Source organism: Argiope bruennichi, chromosome 3 (genome assembly GCF_947563725.1).
Source record: "Argiope bruennichi chromosome 3, qqArgBrue1.1, whole genome shotgun sequence".
NCBI lineage: Eukaryota > Metazoa > Arthropoda > Arachnida > Araneae > Araneidae > Argiope > Argiope bruennichi.
Genome location: NC_079153.1, coordinates 83,436,683 through 83,454,818, shown reverse-complemented (window position 1 = coordinate 83,454,818; position 18,136 = coordinate 83,436,683). Strand labels below are relative to the sequence as shown.

The following is an 18,136-nucleotide window of genomic DNA, read 5'->3' as shown; positions in this document are numbered from 1 at the left end:
CTTTCTTTTTTGCTGCCCTTCGGTCTTTCTCGTCACCGATCGTGAGGTTGTTATTGGTATTGGGCAAAATTATCTCGAAAGCCCAGGAGTTATTCTTTCTGTTATTTTTCCGCGGAACTGAGCGGTAAAGCTCTTTGAATGACAACGGAGAACCGACAGAAGGAAATAATAAAAAGCGGTTTCTAAAAAGAGTCTGGAGAAGATCCGTTCCGAGAGAGCGGGAGAATGTTTGGCATTTGGGGCGTTTCTAGTAAGCGAGCGCTCACTTTGGAGAGATGATAGGCCCAATGAGTCATGTGACACTGCATGACAGGGTCTATTGGTGTGACTGCTCGCGTGGAAAAAGATACTCCTTATTCTTGACCTAAATGCTAATCAAGCACATTCCTTTGCCAGAAAAATCAAATTAGATTCGAAAGAGCCGATTTCCATTTTAAGAAAACTATTGTCATTATTCAATTATCCTGAAGTCGACTGGGATTAGTTTAGTTCTTAAATTTTTTGCGTTTCCGACCCATCTGTGATTTTTTTTTTCTCTTCACGATTCTAGATAGGCATGAAAGCGGTGTATAAAATCAGGGACATACAGTATTAAGTAACCCTTCTTTGCATGATTTTTTTTGTGTGTGTGAAATAAAACAGGGAGATATAATTCATGCTTTTCCGGAAAAAATGTTTAAAAAATCCTTGTATAAATATGTAATATAAAATAATTAAAAAAAAGCAGTATGATGAAAATATCCATCATCATGCAAATTTATATGTTACGCTCAGTACAAAATCTTCAATGTCCTTCTCTTCTAAATTTCTCCACTCTTTATCTCTTTTATTAGCAAAAAGAAAAAAAAATCTCTGATTAATTATAAAAAATATTCAGTAAATCGCACGTTTCTTCCAACCACAACAAACAGCGGGATGACAAGCTCAAAAGCGCAATAATGATTGTGACATTTGATTTTTTTTTTTTTTTGACAGCTACGTTTCTTATTATGCAATAGTCGTGAAAAAAGTTGCCAACAACAACCAATTTACAGTATACCTGTTTTGAGAACAATTTTTTGTTTACTAAATGTTATTATTAGCATGTAAAAGAAAAGTTAACGATAAACGAAAAACGAATTCAATTTAATATATTAATTGTTACATTTTAATGAAAAGTTTTGAATATATTTGAGATTTTTCTGTTTATTAATGCTAAAGTGTTTGATAAAAGCATTTCGTGTCAATGACTTCGTACTTCCACCTTTCATGCACTAAAGTTGGAGTCGCATGAATAAAGACAACTGTCGTCTTATACTAATGGATATATCTATACATTAAATTTAATATGCATATTAAATAAATAATATTAAATATCTATTAAACATATTTCTTAAAGCTCCAGACCAATTACGATCACCAAATGGAGCGCACTCATCTAAAGAGAATGCGCAAAACGCCAGGTGATGACATGCTGAGATCGGTTTCCAATTTCAAAATTTTGCTTTGCTACCAGTGTCTAGAGATTAAGTGGCAACAATTTGAGCTCTTTGGATAAATGCCGAAACTTAACACTGTATAAAGCAATGAATTTTTGATATACTTTATTAAGCAGTTATGTAATAATTATAAAAAAAATGTGTATACAATTCGAGGCATTACGCATAATTATACTTATGAAGTAATTTCTGCTCTCTTTAATGTGCATTCAGTAACTTTCTTAAACAAGAATCTATCGGAATCCCAATATTTAAATTCTGCTGCCAATTTTTTTTTAAAAAGGAGTAATATATAAATTCAAGCAGATAGTCACACAATTAAAGATATAAATTTTTTTGTAATTAGTGTGATGATGACACAAGTCAGATTGATGACTTATATATAGACAGTGGAAATATGATGACACAAGTCACATGAAAACATAAAATTACTACATCGGACTTTTGCATCTGAATTTTGCGCTGCACATTTGAAAATGTTTGTTGTTATGAAAGGAAATGCGGAAGCATTGTTGAAGAAAATGTGGAAGCAATATGAAAATAATTTTGGAACGATATTTGAATCAGAATTCAATTTTCAAGTGTGATTCTCTGTGTCAGATTTAATATATAGCAGTCTTCTTATCCCTACAAATCAAATCTTGGCAGCTTGATATTTTTATGATGCAGCTAAATTTTATTAAGATAAATTATTTGGAATATTTCAATTATAAATATATTTTTAATATTCAGCATTTAAAACTAATTTCCTTTATCATTTAAATACTTGTTCTTTAATGTTTGTAAGGTTGTTTACAGCATTTTTTTTTTTTTATTTCATTGACATCTATTTTGTGTCGTGCGACATTATAGCTGGAATTTTTATAGTTATTTGATTGATCTATTTACCTTAAATAGATAAATAGGGAGTTGAACTAGTGATTCCTTAATCCGGAATTCTACGTTTTATGATTAGGCGAAAATGGCTTTCTGATGTGCAAAGCGTTGTAAATAATTATACATGTACTGGAATATGGTCGTCTCTACCTGAAAAGTTTCCCAAAACAAGAATGCAGCATTGAACGAAATTGGCGATAACTGCAAGAGGAAAGTAACACAAATGGACGATCACCCGACCGAAAGAACAAATGAAGAACCAAGCAACAACTCTCATCCTCTAAAAATTGCATTTCCGCTAGTCTTCTTATGACAAACAGTCATTGGCGGAATTATTTAAGAAGAATCTTTTTCTGTCACTTTACGCTACCCGAATACAATAACTTTGTAGCAAAACGTATTGTGAACGGGGATACCCGTCAGAAATGGCATGGCGTGGAATTATAGGCTTTGATTCTAACTCATCCTTATTTTCATTACTCCATTGCCAATGTGCCATTTAAAATGGGAAGCTTAAATCTGGCAAAACGGTCATAGAGGATGCTGAAGCTTCTGTGGAGTGTCGTTCGTCGATTGGTATGATATGGGAGAATATCACCAGCTTAAGACTGACGTAAAGAATCCAGAGACTAGATATTTCATTTATTAATAGAGGGCACATTTTTTATTGAAGAACATTTAGTAGTTCGCCTTCACCCTACCCAAAAAGATTTTTTAAAAAATCAGTTATTTTTATATAAATGTGAATCCGTCAGCGAAGCATATCTTGTAGAATCGTATTTTGACGTATGACTTTTGCTTGATGCCGTATTATATGCGTATCGTTCTGATTATCTTAATTACAAGACAACTATTTTTAGTTTTTATGTTTCTGTAATGTTGGGAAAAATAATTATTGATTAAAACATTGTCAGGTGATTTATGTCTTTATACATTCAATAAATTTTTATGCGATTATTTTTTCTGCTGTCAAGATAATATTTCTTCCTATGTTCATCGAAACTCATATACCGGGTGCGGCATAAATTTGCGCAAACTTCAAAAAATCAAAATAAAAAAAGTAATGCTCGAAACAAATTGCGGTTTGCGGGAATATGTTCAGAAAGCCTTTAGATTTTGTTATTTCCATTAAAAAAATGTATTTAAAAATGACTGATAGATGGCTCTTACACGTCATACCGAGTTTGTTTATGCAAATCAGTATAGCTATAAAACACAAGGCTGGAAATGGATCTGTCATTCACCGCCAGTAGCATGCTATCACTACCGGATCGAGCATTCGTGGTTAAACTGTTCTATAAGAACGGTGAGTCCGCGAGTAAAGCATTGCGACAATTACGGACAGTGAAAGGAATTAAGGAGAAGAAAAACTCAATTTCATTGAATGGGATATTGAATTTAGTTCGTCGTTTTGAGGAAACGGGAAGATTAGAGGATCGTCCACGAAGTGGCAAACCATCCGTCAGCGCTGACCGCGTCCCTTTCGTCCAAAGGATCATGAGAAATGTGGCAGCCGAGACTTCAACGGGGAGTTCCAGTGCACGTGAAGCAGGTAAAATAACAGGAATTCCTAAAAGGTCGATCCGATCCGACGCATTCTGCACGAAATCTTGAAACTGCATCCGTACACGATAGAAGCATTTCACCAGTTGTTGCCAGCAAATTGCAAGAAAAGACAAGCCTTTGCAAAATGGGTGCTCGCACAAATAGAACGTGACCCACAATGGTTACGGAACATCATGTGGACAGATGAAGCCCACTTTTCATTGCATGGTGACGTTAATACGCAAAACAGTCGTATTTGGGCAGCATCAAACCCTCGTGCGTCAAAGACCAAATCACTACGTTCTCCACATGTGACTGTTTGATGCGGTTTCACTGCGTCCTTCATTCTAGGCCTTTTCTTTTTTGAAGAGCGTTGTACTGGAAAACCTGTTCCGTCCCTGCAGAACGCTATCTTAGGCTTTTGAGAGATCCCGTTATGAATGCTTTGCAGCAAAGACGTGCGTTATCTCTCGTCACCTTAATGCAGGATGGTGCCTCGCCCCACGTTGCTAGTTCCGTTAAGACGTTCCTCCTAGACACATTCACTGAGAACAGAGTGATAAGCAGAGGATGTAAGAATGAGTGGCCCTCACGATCGCCAGATCTTTCTCCAGCGGACTTTCGGTTGTGGGGATACCTGAAGTCTCGTGTCTACCGGGGCTCTCCTGCCACTTTGATGGAACTGAAAGATGCCATTCAATTAGCCGTTAGTGGCATCGATGCCGACATGTTACACGCAGCTGTAATAGGCGTAGTTATGCGCCTCACTTGCTTAGTACCTTGTGGTGGCGGTAATGTTGAGCCTCTTTTGCTTTTAAATAAAATGTACTATAATATTACTGTGCTCTGTTTTCCTGATTTGCACAAGCCATCTCTGTACGGCCGTATGAGCGCCATCTATAGGTCATTTTTAAATAAATTTTTTTTAATGGAAATAACGAAATCCAAAGGCTCTCTGAACATATTCCCGCAAACCGCAATTTTTTTCGAGCATTACTTTTTTTATTATGATTTTTTGAAGTTTGCACGAATTTATGCCGCACCCGATATTTTCCAACTGAAGCATTTATTTATCTTTCTTGCTTATTTGATACGGATTATCAAGAAAAGTCATTCTTTTTAATATTCTACGTTATTAAAGGCTCATAAAGAATTTTTTCAGGAGTTTATTTTTTTAGCAATACTTTCTTTAATAACAAATCTTTCAAACATATCATAATTTGAAAAATCAAAAGTTATTTTCAAGTTAATAATTATTATAATTTAAGCTAAAAATATATTAAATTCTTATTATTTCATTTTGACGTTATATACTCAAACTTTCCAGTTTAATCTAAAAGTACTCATGCTTCATATAACGATCAAATTATTAAGGCTCGTAATCATTGCAGCATATAGAAATTAAAGAATAATGTTATACTAGTTTCTGATTGTCTTAGGATTAATGAGAAGATTTATAAAATTAAGGAACTCATTTTAAATATTGATAGCTATTACAGGATTTCGAGTATCGAAATTTAAAAATAATTCATTTCATATATATCACTAATGAATTATGCGAATTATGCACAAAATAAAGAACATCGAATTGTGTTTAAGGATAATTTTTCAGATTTCCTCCAGCGTATTTTATCAATTTTAATGATCGTTGAAATTATAAATTTAACAAAGCAATGGATTTAAAATAATGTGCTCTAATGTAAATGGCAAGATAAATACAGAATAAAAGCATAGATATCCAATTTAGATACTAACCCTTTATTAATATTGATATTTGAAATTCTTTATAATTGTAATAGATATGAGATCCTTTCAAGTTGACTATAATATGAAATTTACCAGGTTTTCGTTGTTGATCTTTTGAATTTGATTCCTTGTCTAATCTATCTAAAATCATCTTGAGTTGTGTTAAAATCTTAAAATAGGAATTTCTTAAAATGTGAATGACGGCATCTTAAAATATGAATTGCCGGCTTAAAATCAAAGACGAATTCAATTTGGATGTAATACTCGAATCATTTCGGTTGATTCTGATAGAGTGGCTTTAAAAATCTACTAGATGACAAAATGGAAACATGAATATCTGAGGAACCATGCGAATTCTGTATTTACATAGATTTATGAAGCATGTATACATTATCTATTTGTTGTCACCAATTCGATAATAAAAGAAAAATAAACCTCGAGAAAATATAACAATACAGTTTTAAACATTTTGACCAAAATTGTAATATTCTTGATGATTATTTTATACGATCTGGAATCTTTATCACAATTATTTTAATCTTTCAGTCTTTGGAATAGTGTTTTTCATAAGTATCTTCTTCCATTTTTCTTTTAAATAGAAAAACTTTCTCTTTTCAACTTTTCTTCCAGGGTTATTTTTTATTTCTGGGGTTTCGACCTTCATACATATTCATACATATTTCTTTATTGTTGGAAAATTTGAAGGCTATCGCCATCCATTCGTTTTGAAGCAAGTAGAAAGGAATTAATGTCAAAAAGCTAGAATTTCAATCTTACAAAAATTTGAAAAAAAAATTTCATTCTTATTGGGTTTTTTTTGTATCATGTTATAATAATAAAATTAATCTAAAATATATTAAATTTTGATATTTCATCAAACACAACATATTTGCTTACAAATATTTAAGATGATAATCATTGAAGTTATGAAAACTTGCATATTATTTATATACAAATTCCTTAAATTATGCTACATTTGTATAAACCTATTTGTGTATTATTATTTAAAAGTAAATCATTTATATGTTATCGGCCAAGTATGAAATCTGGCATTCTATAGAATGCCGAGACATTCATATAATACCTAAAACTATCCGGCATTGTATGAAACGACTCATATTTCACACATTTCCTATTTTATAGAATGCCGAATGAGAAACCAACAAAATGTGAGATACATCTCCGAGTTGTTTCGAATATCACATGCCAAGGCATGTGACTTTTAACGCGCTCTTCGGTCATTTCCAATTCTAAAATCTGTTTGGAAATGCAAAACAAAACAAAACAAAAATGATTGTATTTGCAAGCTATAACAATTGGGTTTTCAATAGGGCGTGACATTCTGACATTTAAACGATTTAAGAGTTCTTGAAGCTTGGTGATTTTCATACTGCCAAATAACAGTGTCTCAAATATAATTGAGAGTGCCCAAATTCAATTTGAACGGTCTCGGACTCGAGATGATTATAAGAAACTTTAGACCTCACCAGCATATTTCTTGGAAATGTTCCTAGAAGAGGAATACGCTTTAGAGCTCCAGTTGTTTAAAATGTACAATTTTATGCAGGCATAGGGGGGTAGCGCCTTTATTAAGAGAATATAGGCAATTTTTGAGATATTACTCTTATTGGTTGTAAAAGTAAAGAATCTTTGAGAACTTAACATCTTCTTTTAAAAGGGGAGCTATTAATTGAATGAATGGAGATACTTCCCCAATGAATCGGAGATACTGTTGGCCGATGCCTTTGCTTTCTGTTCAATATGAAAAGTGGATTCACAATCAAGTTTGGATAGCATATAAAAATCTTTTGTGTTTAAATTTTATTTACATACACATTTCATAATATTTGTGAACAAAATTTGATGAAAACTTATTTAATGGCTTGTATTTCTATAGAATTTTCATGCAACACCTTCTGCATGAAAACTAGTCATAAGTTTCATTTTTAATGAGTTGTTGTTTAGCCACCAATGTACATCAGTGAAAGAACTTAAACACTGCATGAACAGTGAAAGTATATTTTTATTAATAAAAAATATATTTAATTAATTGTCATGAAATTTTCTTTAAAACCTCTCTTGGATGTAAAATCTTTCTTTCTAAAATCTGTTTATGAATAAAATAAAAAAAAACTGTATTTGGTAAATTTAGTTCTTATAGTGTACAAAAAAAATAGGCCTTTTTTTTATCCTTTTATGGAAGTTTTAACCTTCCACTTACTTTGGATCAGTATGAAGATTTGGATTTCTGAAAGCCTTACATCAAGACTTTTTGAATTTCAGTAGTCTTTAAAAGTTCGAATAATCTGTGGGCCTAGCTTCTTTGTCACTTGTTTTGTTGCTAATTCATTGGATACAATCAATTAAGCAGCACATTTGAATAATTTTTATATATCTTATTATTCTACCTTTCTGCTTTTTAAATTGGACAATTAGCTACAATTGTAGTTTTAGTAATTTTTTATATATGTTTATAAAAATATGTTTTGTAAGAATAAGCATGTTTTTCTGGAAAAAAATCAGGCATCTTTAATATAAAAGGGAAAGTAATTGTAATGCTTATTTTAATTTACTTTAAAACTTTTTTATTAAATTTTATTGGAATATAGATAATTACATAGCATAACATATTAAAAAACATAAAAAAATTGGGTAAAACTTGAAATAACAAATTGAAAAATAGCCATTTAAGGGCACATTGTTTTATTTTGAATCCATAAAGTAGTGCGATGCAGTAAGAAAATTGCTTTAAACTAATCTACAGCCACAATGTTTGGCAGCTATATCATTGAATTTTGACATAACAGGCCTGCCATCATGTTTGACATCTTCAAAAACCATAGTCAGCGAATCATAATCCGTAGGTACACAACAAGCAAATCGGCCTCTTCTTCTTTCTTTTCTCAAATCAGTTTGAATAGGACTGGGAGGTGTTGCAAGGTCGAGTACACAGTCAGAAGTCCTGTAATAGCTGGGATAAATCACAAAATTCATGCCTTTTTCTGCAAAAGTTACAAAAGAGTCCCTTTTGTGGCAATGCTCTTCTTCATTCGTGTTTAGCCCTAGGGATGAATTTCCTTCTTGAACATTTTCGTTTTCTAAATGAATATCTCGCGATCGCTTTGCACGTGCATCTTTCTGGAATGCGTCTTGGAAACCACAGGATTTCAGTTTTTCGTAAATGATTATGAAAGCTTTGATAGAAGCCCTGCTCAATGCCTTTACTACTCTCCTATTTCCTCGCAAGAGTCTGATCTTGAATTTCAAAGTATCCAAGCCTTCATTTTTCGATGCATTATAAAGCTTTGTGACATCAAATGTCATTTCAACAAGATCTTCATCTATATAAGGAGAAGATGATGACTTTATAGGGGAGAGATCTAGCTTTATGTCTATGGGATCGATATCAGCAAAAAAAGTTTTGTTCTGCATTGCCATTTTATTCGAAATGTCGTACAACTCTATCCGCAATTCAGCCTTTATAAGAGGGAATCCACCTTGAGCCATTTGAGTTGTCATCCTATGCCGATGACTTTTTAACGGAGTCACTGAAATTGGAAACAAAAGAAAATATTACAAAAAGTGAATTTTAAGTAATGTTTTAAAATAATATGAATAGATACATATAATTTTAGTAAAGGGCAACAATTTTTATTAAATTTTAAACCACTTGTGTTGGAAAGACCACGCAATCATTTGTCACAAAATCGCCAATGATGTTTTGTACAAGTTGGCAACAATTATCACAAAAGTAAAAATGATATTCGCGATTCGTCGACTGATATTGTTTGACGGAACTTTGTTTACAGAAGCACAGTCTTAGATGAAAAAAATAAATAAATTCACTTAGAAGATATAAATACTTTTCAGATTTCTGTAAGATATCGGATAATTTGTGTAGCCTCTTTGCAATTTACAATGGATGCTTTCACACCCACATTTGTGAATCTTTTGTCAGTGCAAGTGGTTAAATCAAAATAATATGAGAATAAACTTCTCTTCTTATATGAAATAAATCATGTTTAATAAGCAATACAATTCTGCGATTCGATATTTCTAAAATGTATGTGTGTATAATAATATTTTGCAATGAATTATAAGGGACGAATAAGTTATTTGATACCACTACTTCTAAAACACCAAAACGTCTTCCTCTAAAATTGTTGCACTGATATAATTTTGTAGTGATACAAATGAAAAAAGTATTCTTTAAATTCTTCTAATATTATATAAAATTATATGATAAACCCAAAAAAAGTTTAGGAAAGTTTCATTCAATTCCGATGTTTGATTGGACCCAGTTTTCCTACCGAGCACGTAGTGCACTTATTTTTTTACCACCTGACAGCTCAATTTTCTTTGCGGTCAAATTATATGACTCATTCTGTTTTCAAAAAGATGTTTCCAGTTTGATTGAACTAAGAGCGAACGAAATGCTTGACATGTTTAGGAATCATTAATAATTTTTATATCCAAGCTATTCAAATCTATGTAAGACTTAATTTAGCAATTATTAGTCATTTTTGAAACGAAAATTATGACAAATCGACGTAGGTGTGACACACGGATCACCAAGGTCTTCTCGACCCGTTGAAAATATATACCGCTTTCAAGGTTGATAAAGTGCCTATTTTGATCTCAGTAACATACCTCATAATATATGCAATTTTTACTTTTTCGTATACAAAGTATAGAGGAAATATTGTAATCTTCAAAAACGATCGTCGAATCTTCGTGTTTCAAACCTCACTGAATCCAAAAAACACATTTTTGACATTATGTCTGTATATGAACTCGATAACTCAAAAGTGCTTCGAGATTGATAAATGATGATTGGTGAATGAACTTTAGACTAAATTTGGAAATTAATACCAATTCATTCCGAGGAACTCTATCTGTCCGGTTATCAAAATATGAGTTAACATTATAGATAAAAAAAAATGCAAAGAGATGGGCAGATAAAATTTAGAACACAAGTTTGCCATCAAACATGTAGAATTTAGAATTTTATCAAGTTTAAAATCAAACTTGATGTGTCATGATATGTCTTGATAAACATGCTTATCAAACTTGATAAGCATTTGACCATCCGTCGGTCTTTATTTTCTCACTCATAAACGCATAACTCATAAACTCATATTAACTATATGAGTTTATGAGTTATAACTATTTATAACTCATATTAGTAAATGTATTTAACTTGATGGAATTCGATATGTAATTACCGTGCCAAATTTTGGAGTCAATCGAACGGTAGAAACATGTCCAAATACATATTCTCATGATAGATACAATAAAAGTGCTAAATTCATGCCAAGGATATTTATTTCGTAACTATCTTTCACTAATGCTATGCAAAATATTCACGATCTTATTCAAGGACCACAATTTTATTCGTGAGAAAAGGAATAAAAAATTTATTGGAGAAAATCGGAGAAAGTTTCGAGGAGACAACTCCTGCTGGTTTTATTACATACATTACATTTTCTCTTTGGAGTATTTTTTTAAAAATATATATGGTGCATATTTTTTTAAGTGGACGCTAAATGATATTTTTTCCAATGAAATGATGCAAGAAATTAATAGCAGACATGCAGTAAATAATTTCATTTTCTGTATGTCTGTTACATGTACATGTATGTCTCTTTATTTTCTAGATTTAAGATTTATTGATATGAGTTTTTTTCGTAAATAAATGTAAAAAAGGAGAAAATAAAAGTTTTGGTTGAAAAAATTTGTGAAAGTGAAAAAAATCTATCAGTATTGAAGAAGACTTTCTCTTTTTCCATTACGTTACATGTGTGGTTTTTCTAAAGACCTTGCCGAGCAGACACATGCCGATCTGCGCAACACATTATAAAATTCCTTCCACATCTGCAGACATTCCAAGAGGTTCAAAAGGCAAACAGATTAACCTCTGTCGAGGTTAAGAATACGACCAATCTGATGATACTTAAGGATATCGTTAGACCGCCTCACCTGGCCATCAAGAGCTGCACTGCCGGAATATGTGTCAGAATAAAAAATTACAGTGTGCGAGTCGGTGGACGAGATGATGAATCCTGATAGAACCTCAAAAGACCAAATCTGTTATTTGGGGGGCGTTTGTGATAGTCAGCACTGTAATACAATCGTCCACTAACGGCAATTTCTGATTGGTCTTGTGGCAGAGCAATTCAATTCCGTTTTAGTGACATGTGCCTTAAAAGTGCAAGAGTGGGAGGAGAAAGAAGGAGAAAGAAAAACCAATATTCTACAGTTGTTGTTTTTCTCAACTTTGCTAATGGTCTTCTATCAAAGAAAATGAAATGTTAAGTAAATATCTGTTAGTCATGAAAATTCCTCTCTATTCATTCGCAGTCGTCATGGAATGACTTCATCCAGAATTTCTCTATCTTTGTATCGAATTACACTTTTATCCTCGGAATGTGAATAACTGGATACTGCATTTATAAATATAAAAATTGCTGATGGCGGATAAAAAGATATCTTAAACTTCGAACGATTCTTGTATGTATATAAATTTATTTATTTAGTGAATCTCGGAAATGGCTCTTACAGTTTGAATCAAACTTTATATTTAGCTTTTATAAGGGACAAACTTGATATAAGGGATTGTGTAGTAATTAGAGCTTCAGACTCCTATTCATTTTTTCTAATCTTTGATCCGGCATTTGCAATTTAAATAGATTTCTCTTATCTTATAACTTTAAACGAGCAGTTTTTGTATATTTAGTATAAATTTATTTCGTGTATCTCAGAAATGGCTCTAACGATTTGGAAGGTTTTGCTTTTATATACAAAAATAAAATTATAACTAACTTTTAGAGTCTTTTTTCTATCTGCCCTCATGCTGATAATGTCATATAGCGCCATCTCGTAAATTTTTGTGGTACTTGCATTGTTGCTATAGGATAATAACCTACTGGTACCTCAAAATTTTGTGAGATGGCGCTGATGGATGTGAGATGAGGTAAGATGGAAAAATATTCAAATATCATTAGTTATATAATGTTCGTATCTAAATATTTCACCCGAAAAAACTCGATTTTGCAAAAATAAATAAATAAAAAAGTAAAATAAAAAATAAAACTGCCGAATGAAGCTCAGTCTCCCAGATATTTCAATTTTAAACAGCTGCTAAAGAAATTTTTTTAAAGTTTATTTTTTTAATTCTTATTTATTTATATATTTTGTTTACCTATATGGGTATCACATTATGAAAATTTTTATGATATCAGATCTCGATTAGAGGCGATCTTGACTTCCAGATCAGTAATCGATCAGTAGAAAAACATCATTTTCTCATAAACCCCAATAATACGAATTTGTGCTGGCGTACTGGTATAGGGGTAGCGCGTCTTCACCATGATCTGGGCGTCCTGGGTTCGAGTCCCGGTTCGGGCGTGGTTGTTCTTCATCTGTTCTATTTGTGAGATGTGCGAATGTGCCTCCCTGTAAAAAGGGATTGTGCAAGCGAATGTGATGCATGAATAGCTAAGTCATACTCTTGGCCCTAGTTGCCGCTACTGAAAAAACAAGAGATACTCCCCCGCCGGCTTAAAATCGCTGTCTTCGTAACAGCAGAATTTGTCGCTAATTGAAAAGAATGTAAAGTAGTTAATACTTTTGGAAAATTGCTTTTATAGTTTCTAACGACACCTGATTATTTTGTTAGGGACCTTTTGATTATTTCCGATATAATTACGTAATAACAAAATATAAATACTTCGAAAATTGCAATATCAGTTGACTGTTAGATGTTAAGTACCAGAATATCTGTTTTGCATTGCAAAAATTAAGATATTTGCTTAAAAAATGTTTCGAGCACTACTAACTACTAAAAAAAGCTTAAAATAGTAAAACATTATAAACATTGAATAAAAATCTATTTTTTTAAACGCCAGAGTAAGAAATCTCATCTTTAAATGTTAAAATTCCAACATAGATTTTAATAGGTTTAATTTTTTTTTCTATTACTTCGCTTTTTAATATACACAAGATAAAAACAATTCAAGTACTTTATAATTTTTAAAATAAAACTCTAAATTGGTTAAAAATAAACTTTAAAAAATCTTCAAAAAAATGTGAGAAAACAGTTAAATTTATTATTAGACTTTCTCAGTAGCACAATCTTAAGTCCATTTATCACTATGGTTATGACTCATTTCTTCTATTAAATTTTTTATTCTCATTTATGTTAAATATAATCCACAGTTTAATCAATCTAATCTGAACTAAGCTTTCTTTTCATTTAGAGCTTTTATCTTTTTTCTAGGTGGCGCTCTTGCATGCCATGACGTAACATTTGGTCCTGGTAGCCAAAAATGGTGCAGAAACTGTTCTATAGATTACTGTAGACAGTTTATAAATAATGTTACGACATCTCATGCAAGAGCGCCGCCTACAACAATTGTTGTAGGTGGCGTTCTTGCATGCCATGACGTAACACTGCTTTCGGAGCCCATTCCAAGCCCAGATTAAATATTATTTGTCACATTGCGTACAACATACAAAACATTTCAAACATATAACGGCTTGAAAAATCCATTATGCATTTAAATCCATTAAAAAATATAGCACCATTATCCAAAAATTCACTGCGAGATGCATTTTTTTACTTATCAGTTAAGAATTTTCTATCAACTTTCTATGACATTTTTGTGATTATAGATGTGGAAAAAATAGTATTTCTTATTATTCTGATGAATTATTTTAATTATTCATACTAAAGATGAGCATTTGCATGACATATGTGAAATCTACCAAAATATTTTATTCATGCAAAATACTCTTGTAAATGAACTACATCCCCTCTAAATTATTGTGTATAATAAATTATTGTTGTGTGCTGTCTCAAAATGCCATACACTACAGTGGTTCTAGATGCTGCATCAAAATTTCATTTACATTGCTTTATGTGACATTTTTTATACGCTATATTTTGATATAAAAATGGCGATAGGCATGTGCTTCATACAGGCACTTGGAATAGAAATCCATGTGTGATAAGGCAATAAATATTTCAGAGTTTTGACTGAATGAATTATAAACGGGAAGCAGGGTATCAACAAATTTTCAGTATGTAATAAATTCAAACATAATGACACTAATCAAGAAACGCTATTAACTCTTAATGTCCGCGAAAGGTTGATAGTTTCAACAGACCTGGAAAAATACTTATTTTGATAATCATTTTTTTTTTTTTTTTTTTTTTGCGAATAGAATAAAATATAGAAATTTATGCTGAAATAAAATAACAAAATTTCTATAATTTTCAATTTATATTCACATATCGCTATTTCCTGATGCTTTCTTGAAGCTTGGTGTCCTATGCTAACTTTCACGGATCACGCCTGATTTCGAATCGTCTGTATAGTTATAGAATTACGCTCTTTCAAATATTGTACAGAAAGCGTTATTTGTTAGGTATGAACCACAGGTGAATCCCATGACAATCGATGTGTTAAAAAAAATTTGCTTTTAAGCCAACTCGAATAAGACACATTGTTAGTTAACCAATCTCTAATTGTATTTAATTGTTAAATTTGAATTCCCTGAAAGTTTTCTATGAATACAAAATAAAATTTATGAGAAAGAAAATAATAATGATGATAATGACAATAATAAACATGATTCAAAGAAGAAATTTATTTAAGACTAAATTTCAAGATTAATGAGAGGTAAATATAAAGATTAACTATCTATGCTCGCCTCTTGATAAAAATAAAAACTCAAAGAATGATAAACTAAAAGCGTGGAAAGTATTTGTATTTGTCAATTCTTTCTTGAATGAAAGAGCCTCGTGATAAGGATTCAAAATAAAAGACACTAAATCAGCAGAAATTACATTAAAACAAAGAAAAAATTATTCATTTCGGAGAAGAAGAAACAGTTCCAATCTTTAAAATCCATAAAATGAAAAATTCACTATATTTTTACTTAAAAAAGTAAACTTCTGCAACTGACTCATAGAGAAAAAACACTAATTTAAACTGAAGATAAGACCCAACGATGAAAATAAAATATTAAAACAAATAATTCTCTGTGTCTATGATTTCAAAATATCAATGTTAAAAATAGGGTAAGAAGCACTGAATGTGTAATCAATATCGATAAAATAGCTGATCTATGTGAATTTCGTTTTAATCGTTCTTATGGCGCAACAATAGTTTTCCAAAAGTGCTGGATAACATCCTAAAAATATTTTAAAATATGAATTAGTTTTTATTTAATTAATATGAAAGAAAAATTCTAGGTACTTTCTGTGCATTCTCGCAAATTTTTTGTATAAATTTTCAAAAATTGTAATTTTGATCTCATTGTGAAATATAAAAAGTCCTCTTTCGGATGAAAATAATTTTAAATTTCTACATAACAACCTTGATTTTTAACATTTTTTTAAAATTTTGCCCATTGCTAAAAGTTAGCATTTTTTTTTTTTTTTGGAAGAAGAAACTTTAGTTTCATGAGGATTTTCGTCACCAAGACAAAAGGTTATACATTGGTGGGCAATTGCTAAGAATGGACAACAATAACAATGATAGTAACCATAAAATGGAAGGCAGTCAAATGTGGAAATTAATATAACTATGTGATTCTGTGAGACGTGGTTGGTTCGTTAGGGTTTTTTGGCGCAAGAACCATACTTGATCATGCTACGCCACTGTGAGACGTGTATGCAAATTTCAAATAGCCGGATTTGTTTTTCACATAATAGCGCTAATAGGAGATATAAAGGAAATGAGACATATCAACCGTAGTCGTTGAAACGCAAAGTTTAACCGGAAAGATTTATTTCGTGAATTTTCAATTTTTGGTATGCTTTCCCTGTATTATTTAGTTGATTTTACGTTGAACCGTATTATTGGGAAAATTAAAGTAGGGCAAAAAAAAAAAAAAAAAAAAAAAAAAAGATGTTGCCAAGGAGTATGATGTCATTTTCATTATTCTTTCTAGGCAAACAAATGGAACCTGTAAGAAACGTCATGGTGAAGGTAAGTTTGCAGTATGATGTCTCCAGAAACTATATATGTAGTGTTATTGAGAAAAAGGAACAAGCGCAGCACATATAGTTAGATAACATGTAAGTTTCTTGCTGCTGCTGACAAGTGGAGCTCCCGATAACTGACGGCATTTGCTATAGAAAGGGATATATACCCACTAGGGATTGCAATACCGGGATACCGAATACCGGTATTTTGAGCCATTTGTACAATTTTGTAATACCGGTATTCACAAGTTTAAATACCGGTTTTTCGGTATTTACTAGAAATTTTTTAAATTGTCTCCACTATATGTTCAGGGATCGCCAACATAGCAAAATAGTATACGTTTTTGTTTTTATGTCTCCCTAACGGGCGAAATTAATTAGCTAATTGATGGCTTAATTAAATGCTTAAATCTAAATTAGCGAAACATGGATTATCCCTGAAAGAAAATATTGTATCCATAACGACTGATGGATCAACGATTATGAAAAAAGTTGGAAAGTTGATTGGTGCAAATCAGCAGTTGTGCTATGCACATGGAATTCAATTAGGAGTAATAGATGTATTATACCAAAAAAATAAAGAACAGAAGAATCCAAATACTGTGGATATAGAAACTTCAGATTCCAACTATGAAGAGAGTAAGAGTGAGAGTGATATTGACAATGAAGATAATAACAATGTAATTGTTGAAGAAGTTATTGCTAATGATGAAATATTAACCCATCAAGAATTGCTTCCTATAATTTATAAAGTTTGAAAAATTGTTAAGATATTCAAACGTTCCTCTATAAAAGATGACATATTATTAAAATACATACTAACTGAAAATAAAACAGAATATATGTTAATATTAGATTTTAAAACACGTTGGCACCGTTTATTCCTAACAGCACACAACACTCTAGAACAGCGCACATCACTATCTGAAGATTATATATTACATTCAAAAATCGCACAGAAGAAAGGCATATCGAAATAGAAAAAGTCTTATGGTATTTACATAATTATAATGATTTTAAAAATGAAAATGAAAAAGAAGAAAAGAAAATAACCAATTCAAATCTGATTAAGTTTATAGTAAATTTTCTTAAAATTTTTTACTCACAAACCTATCCACATTCAAAAGAATTATGTTCAGTTATCGAAGATTATGATGACAGTAATGTCGATAGTGAAAAGGAATTGTCTCTTGAACAAAACTTAGAATTAGCGATAAATAAGAAAATTGCAACGAACCAAAATACAATACAGATATCAGCTATATCCAAAACCATCCGATAAGAAATCGATTTATTTGAAGATGAGGGATTTAGAGGTAAATACTTGGAAAAAGTATATCGCGCATTGCTAACAGTACCACTAACTATCATAGATGCCGAAAGAGTGTTTTCGACAGCTTGAGTAATTTTTGCACAAAATTACTGTTCAGGCTTAATGACAGCACAATTGATGCATTATGTTTCTTAAGATCACATTTCAAAAATTTGTATTAGTACC

At 31.5% G+C, this 18,136-nt stretch overlaps 1 protein-coding gene across 2 annotated transcripts in view; it reads right to left on the bottom strand.

Moving 5' to 3' along the window:
* Window positions 1-8,271: 8,271 nt before the first annotated feature.
* The window catches only part of LOC129963873 (uncharacterized), a 42,001-nt gene continuing 32,136 nt past the window's right edge, over window positions 8,272-18,136 (bottom strand). For both annotated transcript variants that reach the window (XM_056078453.1, XM_056078452.1), the window contains exon 2: window positions 8,272-9,193. In XM_056078453.1, coding sequence (XP_055934428.1) covers window positions 8,394-9,193 — 800 coding nt within the window. In that variant the 3' untranslated portion in view covers window positions 8,272-8,393. The remainder of the gene's footprint in view (window positions 9,194-18,136) is intronic.